Source organism: Bos mutus, chromosome 16 (genome assembly GCF_027580195.1).
Source record: "Bos mutus isolate GX-2022 chromosome 16, NWIPB_WYAK_1.1, whole genome shotgun sequence".
NCBI classification, from domain to species: domain Eukaryota; kingdom Metazoa; phylum Chordata; class Mammalia; order Artiodactyla; family Bovidae; genus Bos; species Bos mutus.
Window position 1 is genome coordinate 12,359,647 of NC_091632.1, and position 22,571 is coordinate 12,382,217.

The 22,571-nt window shown below is 50.3% G+C and overlaps 2 protein-coding genes across 9 annotated transcripts in view; one reads left to right on the top strand and one right to left on the bottom strand.

The window, feature by feature from the left end:
- Positions 1 to 19,650, top strand: part of CAMK1G (calcium/calmodulin dependent protein kinase IG) — a 30,838-nt gene extending 11,188 nt beyond the window's left edge. For all 5 annotated transcript variants that reach the window (XM_070384710.1, XM_070384713.1, XM_070384711.1 and 2 more), the window contains 11 exons: positions 4,299 to 4,427; positions 7,329 to 7,403; positions 9,905 to 10,043; positions 10,690 to 10,813; positions 12,499 to 12,574; positions 14,220 to 14,332; positions 15,086 to 15,164; positions 17,045 to 17,132; positions 17,364 to 17,782; positions 18,555 to 18,682; positions 18,817 to 19,650. In XM_070384710.1, coding sequence (XP_070240811.1) covers positions 4,299 to 4,427; positions 7,329 to 7,403; positions 9,905 to 10,043; positions 10,690 to 10,813; positions 12,499 to 12,574; positions 14,220 to 14,332; positions 15,086 to 15,164; positions 17,045 to 17,132; positions 17,364 to 17,782; positions 18,555 to 18,645 — 1,333 coding nt within the window. In that variant the 3' untranslated portion in view covers positions 18,646 to 18,682; positions 18,817 to 19,650. The remainder of the gene's footprint in view (positions 1 to 4,298; positions 4,428 to 7,328; positions 7,404 to 9,904; positions 10,044 to 10,689; positions 10,814 to 12,498; positions 12,575 to 14,219; positions 14,333 to 15,085; positions 15,165 to 17,044; positions 17,133 to 17,363; positions 17,783 to 18,554; positions 18,683 to 18,816) is intronic.
- Positions 19,651 to 20,562: 912 nt separating this feature from the next.
- Positions 20,563 to 22,571, bottom strand: part of LAMB3 (laminin subunit beta 3) — a 188,497-nt gene continuing 186,488 nt past the window's right edge. For all 4 annotated transcript variants that reach the window (XM_070384718.1, XM_070384719.1, XM_070384717.1 and 1 more), the window contains one exon: positions 20,563 to 21,053. In XM_070384718.1, the coding sequence (XP_070240819.1) occupies positions 20,917 to 21,053 (137 nt within the window). In that variant the 3' untranslated portion in view covers positions 20,563 to 20,916. The remainder of the gene's footprint in view (positions 21,054 to 22,571) is intronic.

A 22,571-nucleotide genomic window follows, 5' to 3' on the forward strand; every position in this document is an offset into this window, starting at 1 on the left:
TCAGTGAAGTCTGCCAAGCAGCTTCTAAACCCCAGGGGATAGGGGAGCCACGTGGGGAGCTTATTATGCCTCTAACGTTTAACTATGAAAATGTTAAGTAAAAGGGAAATAATAGTACAATGAACTCTGCTGTACCTATCACCTAAATCCAATTGTTAACATTTCACTGTATTTGCTTTACACACACACACACTTCACCGCACAATTTGTAAACAAGTCGCATACATCATGACACATCGTCTCTGGATCCTCTGTCTGCGCCACCTGAGAACGAAGGCATTTTCTCCTATATCCACAGTGCCACTGTCACAGTCAAGAAAAGGAATCATTTCCTAGTTTCATTTCAGTCTAGGGAATTTTTGAAAAATACAGCTTCCTGGTCTCAGGATACTAAACTGGAATTTAAAGGGGCTAGGACCCGGCGGCCAGCCATCTATATTTTGTGTTGTTGGTGGCTCTCACGTACCCAGCCCAGCACTAATATGAGGGGAGCAGACAGACAAGACGGGGCAAGTCACAGCTGTTGCAGCAGCTAAGGCGAACAGAAGCTCGGGAGAAGACACCCCTGCGGCGCTCAGGATGGGGACAGGCAGCCCAGGCTGCAGACCCCGTGGCATTACCCAGGTCGGGTGATCTCGGCAGAGAGGCAGCGCCGACTTGCCCTGTTCAGGAAGCGCCAGGATCTCACAATGAAGGCGCCGTCCCCCTAGTCCTCAGCTCCCCTGGAACCACCCATCAGGGGAAAATAGACTTTTGTGAAATCTGTCCAGACATCACCCACAATTCCAGGGCCCTGGGCAGCTGTAGGGACACTTGGCAAAACTCGTCCATTACAGAGGGTATGTCTTCGAGCGCCAGGCCTCCTTTTTTCAAGGCCCAGGAGGAGATTTTTCTTCTTGGTTCCTCCCTTCCTCTTCTAGCACCCCTGCTCCCAGCAAGAACAGAAAGCTGTTCAGAGCAGGAAACGCAAATCAAGTTCTATCACGGCAAGTGCTCTTAGCACTGAAGTTCAGCCGTCTTGCCTTCTGACCCATGCAACCTTGGCCACTCAAAACTAGCTCTCTGCTCCCCAGTCTGGCAGACGGCACAATTAAGTCCTCTAATCCCTCTCCTCTGCCCCTGCTCCACACACACACATAAACACACACACCATGCATAAAGCAGCCTGAGCAGAAGAGCAGTAATTACCACAACATTGCACAACCCTAGGAGATGCCACTCACTGCAGGACAGATCCCCCAGGAAGCTCTTAGTTGGATCTCTTTTTCCAAGTGGACTCAGAGGGGGTGTCAGCTTTGAAATCAGGGAACCATCCTCGTGCGGTTCCAAAGATACAGGCAAAAGGAGAAATCCGAAGGCAAACCTGAGAACATCACAGGTGGGAGGAATCTTTAAGGCCGTGTGGTTCAACTCTCCTTTATAAGGAAAGCAAGGTCTTCAGATGAGTGGAACACAGTGATAATCCCAGTCCAAATTTCCTATCCGTTCACCCATCCAACCTCCCTCCCTCCATCCGTCCATCACACAAACACATGAGCATTTTCCACCCAGAGCCAGGCATAAGACCCGGTGTCCCTCCACATCCATCTCCCCTCGTTCTCTGCCTCATCCATAACAAAGGGGCTGGACCACCCTCCAGCGGCCCCACCCCTCCCTGCTGTTCTGCACTTCCAGGCTTTTTAATCCTGCTTCTTCCTCACCCCCACCTGAAACATCACTTCCAACTTTTTTTTTCCCTGGGCTAACCCTCACTGATCCCTTAAAACTGAGCTCAGCATGTTCTTAAGTCAGAGGGCCACGAATGATGTGATTCTCAGCCGACCCAAGAGGTCACTTTGTACACATTAGGGGGAAAAAGGCCCTTTTCTCTAGCTCGTGGTCCAGAGTAAAAATGTTATCGTAATTATTGTATGAAAAGATACAGTGGCTCTGAGGTGACGGCCTCTGCTGGGGTTGTGCAGTGTGTGACCCACCCTCCCAAGCACAGCCAAGGCCCTCTCTTAAGTGTCTGTTTCCTGTGGGTCATAGCACTTCCTGTGGATCTGTCTGTGTCTTATTTCTGACACTAGACTCTAAGCCAGACCAGTACTAATCCCAGGGCCTGACACAGAGAGGTTCTGTCAGCTCAACCAGCGATCATGGAAAGCCTAACAGCATTTTTCAAAGTGAATGCTAATTGCTCGTTTGTCTGGGCTCTTCACTAATTTACAGGCTGCTTAAGAGCAGAATAAAAACTTTCCTTTTTATCTCTAGTGTCTAAGACTCAGTAGGTGCTCAATAAATCTTGATTAGAGGGATGGGTGAATGAATGAATAGAGCAAGCTCTGAAGGCTCTAATTAACTCGGTTCCAAGTGCAGCTGGGGGAAGCAGGAAACAGACACCGGAAACAGCAAGCGCTTTCTAATGCAGATTCTGGATGTCCTTCCGGAAGCTGGACTGCCACTAGCCTCCATGCTAGAACCCCCAGATGGCAGGGAGAGGATGGCTCCGCTATTTCCCCCCCAACTCTGTCTCGTCTCGTTACTAACCTGTGTTCTCCCTAAAATAGTACTTATAAGGGTAATAGTATTTTACACGTGTGGTTAACTAGATGGCAGGTACACTTTCATGCACTTTACACCTGCTAACTCACATACTCTCCTCAATGTCCCTATGAATCAGATACTATTGACATTCTCATTTTTTGGATGGAGAAACTGGGTATATGACTTGTTACCCAAAATCTGAGGTTCTAACATCAGGCCCCAGCATCCACTGTTCACTAAATGTTGTTATAGCCTCGTCTTTAGAGGACCAGCGCCCCCGACACAGCCCTTAAACCAAGAAGCCTGCAGTTTGGAATCCTACCCTGTGTTCTCACTGGGTTCCAACTTCTCCATCTTCAGACAGCCTGCCCAGAGCAGCTGGGCTCTGTTTTTCATTCTCACAGATACTACTGAGCAAGCAGATGCTCAGCCCCCTTGCCGCTGATGGTTGGATCACAGTAGTCATCAGCCTCTAAAACTAACAGAGGAGTCTTTTCTCTCTCAGGTTAGAGCCCCATCTCTCAGTGCTACTTCTAACTGCCAAGCAGGGACAACACCATGCTGAAAGTGAAAGTCGCTCAGTCGTGTCTGACTCTTTTCGACCCAGTGGACTATACAGTCCATGGAATTCCCCAGGCCAGAATACTGGAGTAGGTAGCCTTTTCCTTCTCCAGGCAATCTTCCCAACCCAGGGAGTGAACCCAGGTCTCCCACACTGCAGGTGAATTTCTCTACCTGTTGAGCCACAAGGGAAGCCCAAGAACACTGGAGTGGGTAGCCTATCCCTTCTCCAGCGGACCTTCCTGACCCAGGAATGGAACCGGAGTCTCCTACATTGCAGGCAGATTCTTTCAGTTCAGTTCAGTTCAGTCGTTCAATTGTGTCCAACTCTTTGCGACCCCATGGACTGCAGCACGCCGGGCCTCCCTGTCCATCACCAACTCCTGGAGTTTACCCAAACTCATGTCCATTGAGTCGGTGATACCTCTCATCCTCTGTTGTCCCCTTCTCCTCCTGCCCTCAATCTTTCCCAGCGTCAGGGTCTTTTCAAATGAATCAGTTCTTCACATTAGGTGGCCAAAGTATTGGACTTTCAGCTTGGGCATCAGTCTTTCCAATGAATATTCAGGAGTAATTATTCCTATCAAGGAAGCCCACACCATGTTGGGAGAAGACAAGTAAATTGACTCTGTAGTGACCTCTCTCGCTCTCTTTTTTTTTTTTTCAAATTAAGTTTTCTCAGAATGTACAGTTGTAGCATTTGTTCACGCATCTTCACCAGCAGCTAGAGTGTCTCCACCATTGATGTTTCTGGTGTAAATTACTTGAGCTCTGTGCTTTGAAAGCAGCTTAGTGAGTCCTTTACTAAGGAGCTCCTGAAGGCTGCCCTAACTGGGGAACCACGAAGCTACAGCAGCTGGGGTTGTAAGCGTATAGTTGGGCACTTCTTTACAGAATTTGCCATACGCTGCCTCTCTAAGATCAGCAGTAGCCTCTCCTTAAAGGGTTTGCCAAGAGGAGAAATCTGCAGACCTAAAGCAGAGTTTCTGAGAATCATTTCCAAATCGTGGGACTAGGCCAGAGCAACCAGCCCTCTAGCCCCTGAGTCAAAGAATACAATGGCATGTCAGATAGGATCTGCCATGGTGCCCATGATGACAATGAAGCAAATTACCAGCCGCACCTTCTTTCATCTGCCCTTTGCTTTTGTCTCCAGCAGGGTTCCCTCGCCTGCCAGTACTAATGTTTATCTCTTGGTGTTTTCTACTCAGAGGAGCGTTCTCAGAAGTTTTCCTGGTGAAGCAAAGGGTAACTGGGAAGCTCTTTGCCCTGAAGTGCATCAAAAAGTCACCTGCCTTCCGGGACAGCAGCCTGGAGAATGAGATCGCTGTGCTGAAAAAGTGAGTGGGTCTTACTGTTGGTCAAGGACGACCAGGGGATCACAACCTTTCCTTCACAAATGACCTTTGAGAGAGACTGAGGTGGGATTTCCACCCCCAAAGGTATGAACTCCCTTTGCTCGAGCTGATGAGTCAGTTTGATCCATCAGCTATATTAGCCAGACAGCTATCCTAGCTGATTTTTTTTTCATCAAAACAACTAGTGATCAACTGAGAGCAGAGCTGGTTTGTACACATAGACCACAAAGTAATTAGCTCAAAGGACCAAAAATCAATTGAAAGTCAACACCAGAAAGGAGTAACACTTAAGGAAGTAGTACAGAAATGGCAACCCACTCCAGTGTTCTTGCCTGGAAAATCCCAGGGATGGGGGAGCCTGGTGGGCAGCCGTCTCTGGGGTCGCACAGAGTCGGACACGACTGAAGTGACTTAGCAGCAGCAGCAGTACAAGATTTGGAAATGAGCCTCAATTTCTTCTAACGCAAATGTAGGTTCAGTGTTCCAACTATCACGATGGAGACAACACTACCAAGTCATCAAATGTTTACAACAGGACTCAGAAACCAAACCCCTACGGAACTCCTACAGTAATCCAAAAGTGATTAGGCATCAGGACCACAAAGATGAAGTCGAAAAAACGCTTTATCCTCAGGAACTCATATCTTTGTTAGCAGAGACAGAGGTGCCCATAACAAATGCCAGTCCCATTGGTTGTGAGCCACACTAGCAAAAGGCAGAGTGTAGAAGAGACAGAGATTCGTGTTGCCTGTATGTGTGTCTTCGTGAGTACGAATTTTAGGTACATTTTCAAAGACAACAGACCTTGATGGGTGAGTAGCATTTTATGGAGACAGGAAGGGCAGTGCAGAAAGAGAAGTCAGGTCAAGTGTAGCATAAATATGAACATAGGATCATGGAAGGGCAAGGGACATGAGGGGAGAGTTAGAGCTGAAAAGCCCCTGAACTGAGAGTGGGCGCCGTCAAGGGACAGATGAAGCAGCGGAGAAGGGGGCCTGAAAGGGTGTGGGATGCCGTGAGAAAGAATATCGGCTTTATTCTATTGGCAGAGAAAAGTCATCAAGGGGTTTTAAGGCAAAATTTCCATGGTCGGTTTATATTTTAGAGCCATCCCTCTTAAGCATGGTGGTGGATGGATTGGAGGGTGCCAGCCTAGAGGGCAGAAGACCAACTGCCAAACTTTCTCAATCATCGAGGCCAGGGATGAGGACCAGAGGTGGTGGCAAGATCACATGGCAGCAGGAAGACTGAATCCCAGAGATACTTCAGAGAGCGAGGTGGTTGGGGTTGGCTGGAAGGAGTATAAAAGAAAAAAAGCATTAAAAAGACCTTGAGATGGAGCTGTTCTGTGGACAGGCATATCATTCATTGCTTAGGACAGCAAATGGAAAGGATGTGTAGGCTGAGACGAAATAGCAATGGGTTGCAATATATTGAATATAAATATCCACCTACCTCTATACATATTGAATAAATATATCCAGCTATCTCTACATAGAAGTGTCTGGTAGAAGTGTTGGTCTGGGCTCCAGAGAGATTAGGGTAGAGAGAGACTATAGGCTCACTGGTCCTTCTTATCATTACATTGTATCCCAGTCCCTAACAGCATAGATATTCAATAAGTGTTTGTTCAGTGAGTAAATCATCAATAGATTACTGTTAGCATCATCAGCTTATAAATGTAGATGAATACATCACAGTCACTGCATGGAGTCTGTATTTTTTTTTAACATCTTCAAGATGCTAGCTATTCCTGATTATGTGCTTACTATTCCCCAAGTGCTGTACTAAGCATTTTACATGTCTTATCACTTTTCATCCTGATATAATTCTATGCGAGGGATATACTGTATAGACAAGGAAAGCAAGGTTTGAAAGGTTTGAGTAAACCAGCCAAGATTAGCCAAGTAGCAAATGGACCTGAAGTCAGGTCCAGCTGTCTCCAAGTTGAAGTTAAACCTTGTACTGCACAGCCCTGGGTAAAACTACCTCTTCCCCTGGGTAGAGACTTTCCTCCTGGATGGGCATGCACAGAATTGCTGCTTGCAAACCAACCCCTCAGTTAATATGATTATTCTGCTTGACTCAGCCTCTGAGTAATCCCAGACAAAGGTAGTCCAGGGCAGGGTTTCTTGGCCTAGGTGCTACTGACATTTTAGACCAATTAATTCTTTGTTGTGTTGAGGGCTCTCCTAAGCATTGCAGGGTGCTTAGCAACATTACTGTCTCTACCTACTGAATGCCAGGAACACATCCCCCATCCCCAATTGTGACAAACAAAAACGTCAGTAGATATTGTCAAACATCCCCTGAGGGACAAAAGAGCCCCCGCTTGAGAATCACTGATCTAAGGCTTCCCATGGAACTGACCCTCAAAATGAGCATCTGTCTTACTCACAATATCCTGGAACAATCATCTTCAATGCTTCCTTCTAGGTTATCCATGAGGAGGCTTAGCTAACCTACATCCCAGCTGTTGAGGGATCACACTTGATGGGATGTTTCCGAAGGAGACCTGGAGCCCCATTTTTCAAAATAAACTAATGATCACAGATCCCTCAGCTTCCCTCAGCTCTTTGAGCTTTCTCTCTAGGTAAAGTTTAAAGAGATTCCTGGAGTAACAGTGAGGTGTTTGTTCCTTGAAGTCAGGAGGATCAGTTACCCACTCATAAATGCGAATTGAATACCATGCTGGGAATCTTTTCTTTGGAATTTCTTTGTGACTGCCTACTTATCAGGAAGGCGTCACAAGGATCCTGTCTTCCTAAACATTGTCATCAGAAGTCTCTGAAAGAAATCAAAGTCCATCTAGGCTAGATCTGCTTTCTCTGTCTGGACCACGTGAACCATAGGTCACTCACGGTGACCCTCTCTCTTCCTCAGGATCAAGCACGAGAACATTGTGACCTTGGAGGACATCTATGAGAGCACCACTCACTACTACCTGGTCATGCAGCTGTAAGTGCATGGCGACCCTCTTCCCCGACACAGAGTCTGGTGGGGCCTTGGAAGCCTAGAAGAGGTTTGTCAGTGGTAAGGGAAGGATTGTGATTAAAAGACAAATCAAGAATTAGTTCAAGAGGCTTTGACATGCCAAGAGTTCTTTCTGGTTGTGGACGTGTTCTGAGTGGACCGAGAGTTAAAACTAGGGCTGATAATTGAGTTGGTATGAACCAGTGTAGCCTTACCACTTGTTAAAATGGCTGTAGCCCTAACTTGTCCATCCTTCCCTGCTTCCCCATGCCTCTCAGACTTTCTGGACCGCCTCACAACCCTACAATTGAAAGGGTAGTGCCTAGCATAGCAGGAGGCCTCCAGGACCTTCCTCTGGCACTGTGGCTTGAGTCCATTTTGACCCATAAGTCCATGGTCCATAAAGAAAATGAAGTGAAAGTGTTAGTCGCTCAGTTGTATCCGACTCTTTGCAACCCCGTGGACTGTGGCCCGCCAGGCTCCTCTGTCCATGGGATTCCCCAGGCAAGGATACTGGAGTGGGTAACCTTTCCCTTCTCCAGGGGAATCTTCCCAATGCAGGGATCAAGCCCAAGTCTCCTGCATTGCAGACTAATTCTTTACCATCTGAGCCACTAGGAAAGCCCCCCGTGTTCTCTAAACTGGGTATTAAATATCTTAGCATCACTCCAGGGTAAAATTACCATGGAAGTAGAAGCCATAAGTAGATAGATAGCAATTCAATAGAAAGAGTGACTTTCTCAAAAGAGAGCCACCCAGTGTTAAAAATAAGCTGAGACTGTGCCTGTGTCCGTGTATTGGATAGAAATGGTGCCACATTACAAAGGTGTCCATGTGATGGTAACATCCAGATAAGAGCTATGCCTGAGAGTGACTGATATAGGGCTAGTCAGTGCCCCTGAGGGCTCATCCTTAGGCTCAGAGATGCTTCTGTGTATAAGGTACACACTCACACACACACTCACACACTCACACATACATATACGCTAACCCTGCAATCTCAGCAAAGGTGGATGCAGTCTTTTTGACTGATAGGCTGATTCCCCAGGAATTTTATTGAGTCTACTCAGGCTGTTAACTCTTGGACTCACGTGAGGCCCAGTGAATAGTGGTAGCAAGCAGCCAAGGGAATGAGCTTAGAGGGACCCAGAGCAGCATGAACAAGTGAGCAGGGATCACATGGCATCTTAATGAGACCAAGTCAACAGAATTAGCACAAGTCACCCAGGTGGGAGGGTGGGCAGGTTTAGATGTCACCAAAGTACTGCCAAGGGCTTCCCAGGTTGCTCAAGTGCTAAAGCGTCTGTCTGCCGATGCAGGAGACACAGGTTCAACCCCTGGGTCCAGATGATTCCCTGGAGGAGGAAATGACAACCCACTCCAGTATTCTTGCTGGAAAAATCCCGTGGACAGAGGAGCCTAGCAGGCTACAGGGTAAAGAGTCAGACATGGTCAAGCACGCACAGATGCACAAAGTCCTGCCAAGGCTTCTAGAGCACCAGCTCTAGGACCCAGGCTGCTGTGAGTCAGGAATCCACAGTCAGGGACAAAGAATATCTTTCTCATGAGCCTCCAGCTCCCACAACAGAGCCCAGAGCTTCAGGAAGAAACAAAAGGAACAGGACGGTGTGCATTTTGATTAAAGAAATTTCTGCTCCCTTATTGCTGCATGGTGCCTATGTGTGTGGATATCCACAAGCAATGTCACTTGTAGAAACTGCAGGGAGTCAAGTTCCATCATAATGCATAGAAATATTAAGAAGATGACAAAAAATATAACAACCTGTCTTAGGGAGGGAATTCTGTGCCACTGATGCGTTCCAGCACTGACAGAAAACTTGGTGCAAGTAGTCTAGAGAACAGCAAGACGTGAGGTTGGACCTGATCTTCAAGCGCCTGTGAACTCTCAGATACTGTACCACACGAGCCTAAAAACACTGCTATGACTCCACCTCATAAGTTCAGCTTCAGGGAACTCAGTTTTCCAAAATGAGGAAAGAAATCCCGGCAGAAGCCCAGTTAGCCTCATCTGGACTTCCTTCTCTTTCCTACTTTGTCTGATTTCAGCTTCACTTCTCCCTTTTGTCATGGCTCCCTGTGTCCCAGGCCAGGAAAGAAGGCAGCTGTGAAATATGTCCACAGGAAGCAACGATTGGAATATAGTTGATTTACAATGTTGTATTAGTTGAAAACTGACTTCTTGTGAAACCCTAAACAGTGGTATTTTCCATTTTAAAAGAGAGTTTCCAGAGAGAGGTCAGTGATTGGCTAAAAGAAATGACTCCCTAGTGATAGCACTCCAGGTACTCAAAAGGATGTATCCTGAGATTGGAGTAATTCCCCCGGCCCCCCTTGAACAGTGGTGGGTGGAAACCTGCCTTCTCCATCAAAGGGCTCTACGTCCCCAGAGCTCGAGAACAAAGGCATTCACATCCCTTTGATTTTAAATAAGGGCTGGATTCCTGCACTTGCCCCTGTGTCCACAGTGTTTCTGGTGGGGAGCTGTTTGACCGGATTCTGGAACGGGGCGTCTACACAGAGAAGGATGCCAGCTTGGTGATCCAGCAGGTGTTGTCAGCTGTGAAATACCTCCATGAGAACGGCATCGTCCACAGAGACTTAAAGGTGCTGAGATGGGGCCCTCCGGGAAACATGGAATGATTCTTTGGGAAACTGCATGGATCGTGGGCAGTCTAAGCTCTGTAAAATGAGAGAGTTGAACCAGATGATCCCTAAGGTCCCTTTCACTCTCGGATTCTAAAACAAATCTTGGGTGACTGAACAATCATTGTTAATTTGTACCTCAGCCTTTTTCTGATTTTCACTATCCTCCCCCTACGAGGTTACCGAGAAAATCCATGCTGTTCCTTGAACACAGCCTTGAATACAGTATTTAATAAATACTTACTGAGAGTCAACATCACACCAGACATGTACCAGAGTTTAGAAAGATCAGACAAAATAAGGGTTGGTTTCCTCAAAAAACAAAACAATTTTGGAGTAGTTGGGGATGAGAAGAAGGAAGGGTTAGTACATCAATAGCTATAAAGCTAAGTAAAGTCAGGGCCAAAAGCAAAATACATGGTGCTGAGTTATGGTGAATGAAGGTCAAGTAGGAAGAAGATAGGAAAAACAGAGGGAAATAAGTCTGGCCTTAAAGTCAGGAGCCCAGGATACAGCTTCCTAAGAAATTAGATATGGGGGAAAGGAAATAAATGTGTGTTTCAGGTGATTGTATCCTACATTACATGATATTTCTCTTCCCTCACAGCCTGAAAACCTCCTGTACCTCACCCCCGAGGAGAATTCTAAGATCATGATCACAGACTTCGGGCTCTCCAAGATGGAGCAGAATGGTGTCATGTCCACTGCCTGTGGGACCCCAGGCTACGTGGGTGAGTCTGGGGACAGAAGGGAGGTTGACCAGTTGGCTACATCCCTCCACATGGATATTACTCACAGAAAAAGACTGCTGTGAGGAGACAGTGGGATCCCAGTACAGCAGTCACGTGTGAGGTTTAGGGCCACCCAATCTATCTGGTATAAGGTTTGAGTAGCCCAGTTGGTAAAGAATCTGCCTGCCATGCTGTAGACCCCTGTTCAATTCCTGGGTTAGGAAGATCCGCTGGAGAAGGGATGGGCTACCCACTCCAGTATTCTTAGGCTTCCCTGGTGGCTCAGCTGGTAAAGAATCCACCTGCAATGCGGGAGACCTAGGTTTGATCCCTGGGTTGGGAAGATCCCCTAAAGAAAGGAACAGCTACCCACTCCAGTACTCTGGCCTGGAGAATTCCATGGAGTGTATAGTCCATGGGGTCACAAAGAGTCAGACATGACTGAGCAGCTTTCACTTTCACTTTCAATCTATCTAAAACGCCTCTGCCTGCTCCCAAACCCTACATCTTTTAAAGACATCCTACCCTGAGCCTTCCCACTGCCCTGTCTATACTTTGGCTCTCATTTTTGCAGCAAGGCTTCCTGCTTTTGTTTTTCCACCTAGACCAGGGACAGAAACAAGACCACAAACCCAGAGATCTGTAGATTGCAGAGGGGTTGGCCAGTAGCCCCCCTCTCTCCTTTCTCCCAGTCTGGAGGAGACCTCAGCCCCCCCAACTGCTGGTATCCTGGAGGTGCAGTGTTGAGTTTGAATCTGAGGAACTTAAATATGGGCACCCAAATATATACCCAAGGACATAGCCTAGGAAACTGGCAGAAGTGGGGCCCCCTGCCTCATAGCTCTGTAGGCTTCCAGGGCCCCCCAAAAGGTGCCAACAGGCAGGGTACCAGGAGAAAGCATTCCTGGGCTCTTGGAAGGAGAAAGCCAAAGCTTAGAGCATCCACGTCTGCCCCTTCTCTCTTGGCCACTCATCAAGAGTAGTTGGGGCTGGAAGTAGGAAGTACAACCCTGACTCAACAGAGGGAATCTTCTCTCTCCCTGAAAGAGAGGTGGTTACTTACCAACAGGTTTTGAGTCCACTGGATACAAATCACTGGTATCTGGGATAAATACCGAAGGCAGCTCACTACTGCCGCAGAGCTGCCAGTCAAAGGAAGACATGGCCCATTCCCTCATGGAGCTCTTGGGCTGATGGGGAAGATGAAGGCCTGCCCTTAGGAGGTAACAGAGACTGATGGGACAGTTCCTACCTGCCGTCTGGAAGTTCCTCAATCAATGGAACCTCTGTTTTCAGGGAGATCCCCATCTCGTGAGAGGAAAAAGTCCTTACCTTGCAGATTTCCCTAAGGATCCCTGCCCTGGGGGTCTCCCATCTGAGTGGAAAGCTACAGACCCTGCCTCCAGAGTACTAAGTCTAAAGGAGGAAACCTAGCCCTGGAGATCCCCAGTCTGATGGAAGAGTCATGGGGCCTGTCATGGGACCTCCTCGTGTATTGGAGAAAGATTTAGCCTGCTGGGAGAGACACTGTCTGTGTTGTAGGAGAATGTCTAGCCTTAAACATCAACTCATCCCAGGTGCTACCCTAACCCTCTTCTCTACGCCTCTTGCTGACCTTTGACGTGCATTCCTCACCCTCTGCTCTTGCTCCTGCTCAGCCTGACTCTTCCTATGGTTTACTGCAGCTCCAGAAGTGCTGGCCCAGAAACCCTACAGCAAGGCTGTGGATTGCTGGTCCATCGGCGTCATCACTTACATATTGTGAGTAGAAGCTGGCGTTGGCCCAGCTCCTGAGGAGTCTCAGCGCCTGCTCACCCTTTCTTCTCTCCTCCCCATCTCAGCACCTCAAGCAGCATCCACCTCCAAAGCATGTGCACGTCCACGTGCATTCACACACACACACACACACACACACACACTTACTAATGCACACAGCTCCAGAGGATCTTGTCCTGATCGCCACTTGGTTATAAAAACAGAGTTCAGTGTGAACCCACTGTGCAGCCACACGGCACTCCCGCTTTCTGTCTCCCACCCCCATTTACTGTATATAAATGTACTGAGTCCCACTCTATAGAATGAACAGTTAAAGAAGGAGGAGACATCCTAAACTTAGAAGCCAAGGGGGCACAATATTCGCGTCTCAGATTTCTCTCCTGATAACGTCAGCCCAAGGCAAAATGATGGCCTGGATGAACTTCGTCATGGTTCCTCCTCCACAAGCCTAAATGAGGTCTATTTGCCCTGCAGTGACTCGAGAGCAATCCCCAGCTTCCCCTCGCAATTCGAATGGAGACTGGACTTCTTGTTCTCAGGCTCTCCTTTCCAAATCTGCTCACCACCCCCTGCCCCACATCCCTTCTCACTGATAGCAAACTTTGCTCTTGGAAAATAACCTGAAATTAATCATTTCCTCCTCAGTATGGATGCATTTCTCTATTTCCTCAAAGTATGTTGAATAAGTCTTCTCTTCAATGATATACTCAACAAATTGTCATTGGCTGTCTCCTCTGTGCCAATCAGTGGTTTAGGTTCTAAAGAATGAAGAACAAAACAGCCTAAAAAGAATCCCTTGGAAAGTTACATTCAAGTAGACATTTCTACCATCCTTCTTGAAGATAGTTGATACATCATCTAAAGAGTCAAAGTTCCCTGGTGGCTCAGATAGTAAAGAATCTGCCTGCAACGCAGGAGACTTAGGATCTATCCCTGGGTTGGGAAGGTCCCCTGGAGAAGGGAATGGCAACCCACTCCAGTATTATTGCCTGGAGAATCCCATGGACAGAGGAGCCTGCTGGACAACAGTCCATGGGATCGAAAAGAGTTGGACATGACTGAGCAATTAACACTTTCACTTTTCAAGAATCATGGGGGCTTCCCCAGGGACTCAGTGGTAAAGAATACCCCTGCGATGTAGGAGCCGCAGGAGATACAGGCTCAATCCCTGGGTCAGGAAGGTTCCTTGGAGGAGGACATGGCAATCCACTCCAGTATTCCTGGGTGGAGAATCCCATGGACAGAGGAGCCTGGTGGGTTCCAGTTCATAGGGTTCCAAAGAGTCCAACACAACTGAAGTGACTTTGCACCCATGCAGAGTCAGGGGAAGGGAGAAAGTGAGGGTTTGGGGGATATAATGTAGGATATAAAGGGCCACCTGTTCCAAACTTTGGTTCCTGCATAAACATCTGATGGAACCTGCATCATTCCTGCATCCGTTGGACATGACTGAAGCAACTTAGCACATGCATGCATCATTCATGAATCAGGGGCAGACCCATGTACTGGTCACGCTGCTGACTGGGGACCCTTGTTGCCTGCCCGTGTATATAGTGGAGGCTGGGCAGAGGGGAGCGGCTGGCCCAGGACGGGGTCCTTCAGCAGCATATACCTTGCTGTTCCACCGCAGGCTGTGTGGGTATCCCCCCTTCTACGAAGAAACTGAGTCTAAGCTGTTTGAGAAGATCAAGGAAGGCTACTATGAGTTTGAATCTCCGTTCTGGGATGACATTTCTGAGTCAGGTAAGACCAGTCTGAGGGAAAGACAAAATAACAGGTTCAAGGCAGAGGCTGCCAAGAGAAGAGAGCTTAATAACAGATGACAGTCCTGGCTCTTAACGGTCCCAGGGGAATCTGACAGAACAGGCTGCCAAGGAAAGTGGAGAAATCTTCATCTGGTTCAAAGGCCAAATAAATGATTCGCATCTAAGGTTCCTGCTTTTGTTTTCCTGGAGGCAGAACCGTGGGATGCCTAGAAAAGCAGGGAGGTACTTCAGACGAGGGGCCAGGAGGACAGAGCAAGCCCAGGGGCGCATTCCAGGCAGGAAGGACAAAACCAAGGCCGAGTTTTGCCTTTCGCCTGTCCAGCCGAGAGCCTGCAAGGTCTGTGTGAGCGACGGCCATCAGTATTTGTCCTTGGGTCCATTTAAGTGGGGATCAGAGCTAAGCCAGCATTCACGCATGTGCCCATGTGTGGTGCTGGCCCCTGACTGGTGCAGGCGGGCACCCGCGTGGCGTCAGGCACGGGGTGCCTCGTGACCAGAGATGTATCTGCAGTGCTGTGTGGGTGACACAGCTGCGTGGAGCCACTCTGGTGGTTTCAGGTGGGTTGCTGCTCGGTGGTTTGGATTCTTTTTCTCTTTCAAGACTCTTAAAATTGCCTCTTTGGAAGATGAGCTAAAGATGCCTTCTGTGCCACCCACCAGCCTGGAAGTGACTCTCCATCAGTCATGAGATCTGGTCCTTAGCTGTTGTGTCTTTGGTTGCTCCCCACAGCCAAGGATTTTATTTGCCACTTGCTGGAGAAGGACCCGAATGAGCGGTACACCTGTGAGAAGGCCTTGAGGCACCCCTGGTGAGTGAGGCACGGGTGGGCTCTACACCCTTGCTGTTGCTCCTCAGACACCACGCTGACTTTTTCACAACGCATTTCCCTGGAGTCTGCTTGCCCTGAGCTGTTTACTGGTATAGCACCCAAAGGGCACAGATCAGATCAAGCCAGAGATATAAACAGCATTTAATGAGGTGGATTCTGATCCAACAGTAGCAGCTGGATCATCAAATCGGGAATCAGATGCAGCCAGATAGACAACTTTACTCTGCTTAAGAGCATCATCTTACTCTGGGATCAAAGCCTATTCCATGCGAGGCGCTTTGAGAACAATCACAAAGCAACCAATTGGTAAAGCAGGTAAGGGGCTTCCCAGGTGGTGCTAGTGGTAAAGAAACTGCCTGTCAGTACAGCAGATGCAAGAGACAGGAGTTCGATCCCTGGGTCAGGAAGACCCCCTGGGGGAGGGCTTGGCAACCCACGTCAGTTTTCTTGCCTGGAGAGTTCCATGGACAGAGGAATCTGGCAGGTTACAGTCCATAGAGTCTCAAAGAGTTGAACACGACTGAAGCGGCTTCACACACACACACACATACACACAAAGCAGGTAAAGAAAGTCTTGAAACACTTCCTTTTTTGTGTGCTACCCACCTGCTGGAAAATTTACAAGCTCCCCAGTTCCTACTGCAGCAAGCCGTGGTTTTCCCTAATCTGGCCTGGCCTGTCACCTCCAACTTCATTTGTCAGGGTTCCCAACACACCTTCTCTATTCCAGAAAGGCCTAATGACTATTTTTCTCCTACCCTCTTCCATCCCAAGCTCTTTCCACATTTCACCTTGGGTCACATGTTCACCACCTCGAGGGCCCTGCCTTGGATGCGCATCCTTCAGGATCCAGAGCCGTCTGTGTCCTCCTCTGAAGCCCTGGCTCCTGCAGTCTAAACAGACCTTCCCATCTCTCTTTAACAATCACACAGCTCACCATGAATTACTCTAGTTCATGGCATGAAACAAGGCTTCCAACCTGCACTGTAAGCCCCCAGTGAGCAGGGCCACATCTGTTACTTCTCCAGGTCCCTTAGTACCTAGGAAATACTGTTTACACGGCAAGTGTCTGAGGACACTTACAGATGGACGGATAAGAGGCTCAGGGGACAGGGAACAGGCAGCCTCTGTGGGGGTGGCCTCATAGAGGAAGGCTTCCGAGAGGAGGTGGCTTCTGTGCAAAGTTTAGAGTCAAAGGATAGTAACAGCCAAATGCCCTCTGACACTGGGCCAGGGGTAAGGGATGGGGTATTAGTAAATTTTATTTCTGTAAAATGCCAGATAGTAAATGTAGTAAATGTTTTAGGCTTCGCTGGCCATATTGTCTCCATGGCAACTACTCAATCTGCCCCTCGCAGCATGGAAGCAGTATAGCCCATAGCTGAATGAATGGGTGTGTTTGTGTCACAGTAAGACCTTACTTACAAAAGCAGGCAATGAGGCTATAGGTTGCCCACCCAGCTCAAAAGCAAGTTTCTAAAGTGTAGTAATACTAATGTTAGTTGCTCAGTCATGTTTAACTTTCTGAGACCCCATAGACTGTAGCCCACCAGGCTCCTCTGTCATGGAATTCTCCAGGCAAGAATACTAGAGTGGGTAGCCATTTCCTTCTCCAGGGGGTCTTCCTGACCTGGGGATCAAACCTGGGTCTTCTGCCTTGCAGGCAGATTCTTTACCATCTGAGCCACCTAGGAAGCCCTTCTAAACCATAGGCCCCCTATGACCTTTCCAGGGGGTTCCAGCCCTTGTCCTGGGGAACTCCAGGCAGCTTACCCTGGATCTGCATGCCCAGCCCCTGCCCAACCCCTGACGGAGTCCCCCTCACCACCACTAGCCAGGTGTCCCCTCCACATCCACAGGATTAACGGAAACACAGCCCTCCACCGGGACATCTACCCATCAGTCAGCCTCCAGATCCAGAAGAACTTCGCCAAGAGCAAGTGGAGGGTGAGTTGTCCTCTCCAGGAGGCGGGCAGGCCGTCTGGGCCCTGGAGGCTGGGCTGGGGCAGCTGGGGCGGGGGGCTTTCCTTGGGGTCTCCCGGCAGACGCTGGAGCTCCCTGGACCCTTCTGTGAAATGAGAGGTGTGCACATTGGTTTCAAGCGTCCATGGGGCAGAGGGAAGGCTGGAGGCCCTCTGGGGGTGGAGACGGTCAGAGACGGGTCTCGTGTCTCCCCAGCAAGCCTTCAACGCAGCGGCTGTGGTCCACCACATGCGGAAGCTGCACATGAACCTTCAGAGCCCGGGAGTCCGGCCTGAGGCGGAGAACAGGCCGCCCGTCCTTGCAGCCTCGAGACCCACCTCCCCGGAGATCACCATCACCGAGACAGCCGCCGCCCCGGGCCCGAGCGCGGCGGCCCCCACGCTGACCCGGCTGCCCTGCCGGCACGGCCCCCAGCCCGCGGCCCCCGGGGGCAGGTCTCTCAACTGCCTGGTCAATGGCTCCCTCCGCATCAGCAGCAGCTTGGTGCCCATGCAGCAGGGGCCCCTGGCCATCGGGCCCTGCGGCTGCTGCTCCAGCTGCACGAACGTCGGGACCAAAGCAAACGCCTCCTACTGCTCCGAGCCCACGCTCCTCAAAAAGGCCAACAAAAAACAGTACGTATTTCCAGCCCCAGGCTTAGTCCTGCTCAACCTGGGGCTGAAAGAACTCAGGACAATGCAGCTAAAAAAAAATAGACCTGGGAGCCTCTCCCACTTGGAAGCAGCTCCGTGGTGTAGAAAAGCTCTGGAAAGGGTCGGGGGCGTCAATGGAGATGCCTCCAGCCCAGTCCCCACCCCTCACCAGCTGTGTGGCCCCCGACATGTCCATCTGTGTCTCTATTTCTAGTTTGCCCGTCTGTAAAATGGTTTGATTGGATCACACCTGCTCAGTCTGCCCCACAGGAAAAGTGAAAGTTGCTCAGTCATGTCTGACTCTTTGCGACCCTGTGGACTATAGCCCAATGGGCTCCTCTGTCCATGGGATTCTCCAGGCCAGAATACCAGACTAGGTACCCATTCTCTTCTCCAGGAGAATCTTCCCATCCTAGGATCGAACCCAGGTCTCCTGCATTGCAGTCAGATTCTTTGCCTTCTGAGTTACCAGGGAAACCCTACAGTGTTGCTGTCAGAGTTTAGTGAGGCATCAGGGACTATAAACGCCTGCAGGAAAGTGTGTACCTGTGAGTGGTGGGGGTTAGATTCCAGGGACACTGTGTTTTGGGAGGACTAGAGGGCTTGCTTATCTCATCCATCTTCTCTGTAAAGGCTTGTACTTTCTGCACCTCATGAAGGGAGGTCTGAGTGGCTGCCACAGGCACAGAGGGCTACCGCGGCCCTTCCCCCTTCTCCAAATACTCCACAGCCTGCTGCGACGTTTCCTTTCCAGGAACTTCAAATCAGAAGTCATGGTGCCAGTGAAAGCCGGCGGCAGCTCCCACTGCCGGGTGGGGCAGACTGGAGTCTGTCTCATCATGTGATCCCCAGGGCCCATGTCTGTCTCACTACAGTTTTCAGGTGAGGGGACTAGAGGAAGGAAGGCCTCAAGCTCAGGGGGAGAGCCCTGCCCCGGAGTCTCCACAATGGGCTACAGAGGGTATTAGAGGCGGCAGCACCCCCCAACCCCAACCCTCAACCCCTTTCCTCTCCAGGAGAGATACTCAACTCTTCTTCGCCCTTCCAAACCTGGAGTCTACCCTGCGGCGGGAGGGAGAGCAGCAGACCAAGACCTGATCGGATGCAGCAGCCGGCTGCCGCCCAGGCCAGAGCCTCCCTGAAGGCCCAGGAGCGAGCCCCAGCCTCGGTGGAGCTTTGGGAAGCTGCGGGCAGGAGGAGTGGCATCCTCCCGGGCCTGCCTGCTCCATGCCCCCCACCCCGACACACCCGCCCCTGCCGGGGTGGCTCTGTGCAGGGTGCGTAGACAGCTCGTGCCCAGGTCTGTGTCGTCGTGAAAAGCTTAACGGGCTGGCCCATCTGTGTTGCCATCTCTGAGCAAAGCCATATGGAGCAGCTACCCTGCCTCCCCACTCAGCACACACTTGCTCCTGCCTCTCCTTGACAGAGGGGCCTGTCAGTCTGCATGAGCGACAGGCAGCATCACAGTCTGCCTGTGAGCTCTCCGAATTCACCTCCCAACTCCCTAACTCCCAGACGATCCACTTCTGATCGGCCTATGCCTCCACCCCCATCCAAAAGCAGTACCACACCCTCCAAGATGAAACAGAAACCCACCACTAGGTACTGTAAGCACTTTTTGTCCTGGCCGGACGCCCCTACACACACACACACACACACACACACACACACACTCAATTAAGTAAAAATTGGAAGTCGACTGTTGTCCTTTCAGCCTGTCATTCAAATCCTGCTTCTGCTCCTTTCTCTCCCTGAAAATCAGGCTCATTGTTCTTGTCCCGCCCCTGTTTTCTTGTCCTCCGCCCCCTCCGGCTTCCTGCTCTGTGTTGTGCTGAATAAAATGGACATATTTTTCTCTATGAGACTTCTTTTGGTCCTTCTCTAAGTCAGAAGCAGCTCAGGGGCTTCTGGGCTTTGCGGAGTGGAAGACGCATGGAGAGCTGGAGGTCAGGCAGGACCTGGCGAGGGCAGGAGCTCTGAGGGGTGGGCCAGGCACCCAGTGTCGTGAGCTATACACATCGACTCATTTTCCTCTCCAACAGCCCCTTGGAAGTAGGCGCCGTTGGAACCCAGACAGCCCGGCCCAGCATCCATCCTAATGCCTGTAACAGATGAACATGGGTTTGAGGCTCAGCTCAGCCCTGCCTGCCACATCTGTGAGCCTCTGGGGCCTTGGTCTCCTCGCCTATCAAATGGGAACAACACTGCCACCCATATCATGAAATAAAATGCACACGCTCCATAAATACTGTGATCCGTAACGACCACGCGGTTAATGTAGACAGAACACCAGCATGGCGCCTGAACCACAGTTAACACACAAATATTCGTGCCGCTTGCATATCTGCCGACACGCACACACACACACACGTTTATAGCTTCTTTTTAAAATCCCAAGAGACACAAAGTCTAGTCTTAGTTCTGCCTCTTGGAGCTGTGTGATTTCGAACAACTTCCTCCCCATGTCTGGGTTTCTATTTCTCCATCTACAAATGAGAAACTGGATAGTTGTTCAAAGATGAAAACAGCTCCTCTGGCCTCTTAAGGAAGGAATTCAGTCAGTTCCTGGAGCAAATGGGCCCCGTCTCCCTCAGTCTGGGTGGTGCGCCAGCTAGACTGGGCAGAGAGTGTCAGCCTATGCTTCATATGCCACCAGGCCTTGGGTTTGAACAGGGGAGCACCCAGGGACCCCAGACCAGAGACAGAAACAAGCGAGAAAGGTTTATGTAACAGGGAGACAGACTATTTCCCCTCTTTGGACCTCCAGGCTCCTTTCCCAAGATTTTTATTGGACTTTTCCCTTGTGCAACGTTTTGAGTTACAATTCTGTGTGGGCCCAGGACTTCAGCCTCAGTGGAGAATGAAGGGCAAGGACCCTGCCCAGCCAAGCGCCCTGCACTCGAGAGCCGCTGGTCATGGTGACACGGGCCCGCCTCCACGGTCGCCGTCCCCCAGCTGTAGCTGCCCCACCGGCCCAGGCTCAGCTGCATCCTGGGGATGGTTCCGGCTGTGCTTTAGGCTGCGTAAGAGTCTCCTGGAGCAGGAAAGAACTGCCAGCCAGCCAGGGCCCCGGGAGCCGAGAGGGCAGACGAGGGGGCGGCGGGCGAGGCCCCGCCTCACTTGCAGGTGGCGTAGTAGAGCACGCGCCCGTTGATGTGGTTCCGAATCTGTTCCACGCGCTGCTCCAGCCCCGTCAGGTCCGCCGAGCGGAGCACGATGGCCTGGCTCCCCTGAAGCAGCTCTGACTCCATGTCTGAGGGCCGAAGGAACAGCCGGAGTGGGGAGAGGAGCCAGTGAGATGCACCGAGACTCCCAACCTTTCCGTCCCCTCCCGCCCACCTGGAGCTGCACCTGCCCGAGAAACCACCTCCACCCCGAGGGGAGCCTGGCCCCCCAAGGCAGCTCTCCCCAGCCCCTTCTCCCACTTTTAGAGAAACCAGGCCAGGACTGGACCCGGGGGTCCCCTGCCCCTATGGTTCTCCTCGGCTCTAGGCGGAGCAGTCCCAGGCCGATGCTGGAGGCCCCTGGCACCAAGGTTAGACACTCGCTGTGGTGGACCCGGTCAGCTGCCATCCCACCAGGGATCCTGGTGGGCACCAGGGCAGAAGAGCTGCAAGGCTGGATTCCTCCCCGTTTTCTCTCCCCGACACTCCAGATACACCTAGCCCTGCCCTGCTGGTCCATTACGCATCCCACCTCCCAGGTTATGTGTGGAGGATGTGAAGGACTCCGAAGGGATCTGGTCCAGCCTGTCCCTCCTGTTGTCCTAGGCAGCTCGGCATTCATGGGAGCTGGTACTCAGCCTCAGCCTCAACTTCCCAGAGCAGGGCGGCAGTGGGGGTCACTGCCTCACAAGGCTCCATCCTCAGGCAGTCCTCATTACAAAATCTTCTCATTAAGCCAGAATCTGAGCATGTCTTGCTTCCACCCCGTGGTCCTGGGTCTGTCTCCTGGGCTGTTAAGACTCGATCTGCTATGCCTCCTACACGGCAGTCCTTCACATGTCTGAGCCTCATCTTCCCCAGAGGAAATCGCCCTAGTTCCTTCCTCCATGCCTCACCTGATAGAATCTCTAGGCCTTCCCTACTTCCCAACTCTGCTCACCCCCGCCCTGAGCCCCGATGTACACCGGTTCGTCAATATCTCTTCTGGAGATGTACTGGCCCCCACTGAACCCCATCTCCCAGGTGAGACTATCAGTGGAGTGTAGCAGGGGTTATTACCAGGTTGACATTCAGCCAGTAGGCCCCCATATGGACCTATGGGCCATGATAAGTAGTGACATTTTATTAGCTGCTCTTCTCCTCCTCCGTTCTCATTCCTAGGGGCTCCCTATGCATGATCTTCCCCATAACCCTACAATTAAAGGTAAATTCCAGCAAGCAGGTAAATGCTTGCTTCAGTGAGTTTTTCCTGGCTGGTAGTAGGCGTAAGACACACCAGTTACTACATATTTTTAATATTGCCCTTGAGCCATTACTCCCCTTATTTTGGCTGCTTTGCATTTATTAGCTCTTCTGTCAGGAGCAAGGCACTTCTGGCTTATATCAAAATTCCTGCATCTTTTTCAGGTGAGTAACAATTTGTAAGCATTTATCACTTACCAGTCATAAAGTTTTTAGCTACATTAGCCCCTGAGTAGCCCGGCCTTACCTGAGCTATACTTCTGAGTGCAGACAATGCCAGGTTGAGAGAGAATGTTTCTCTTCACTTAATTGTATCCTGTAAGCTTCAGCCCATCCTTCTGAGACTCAGAATGCTAGTTCTGTCA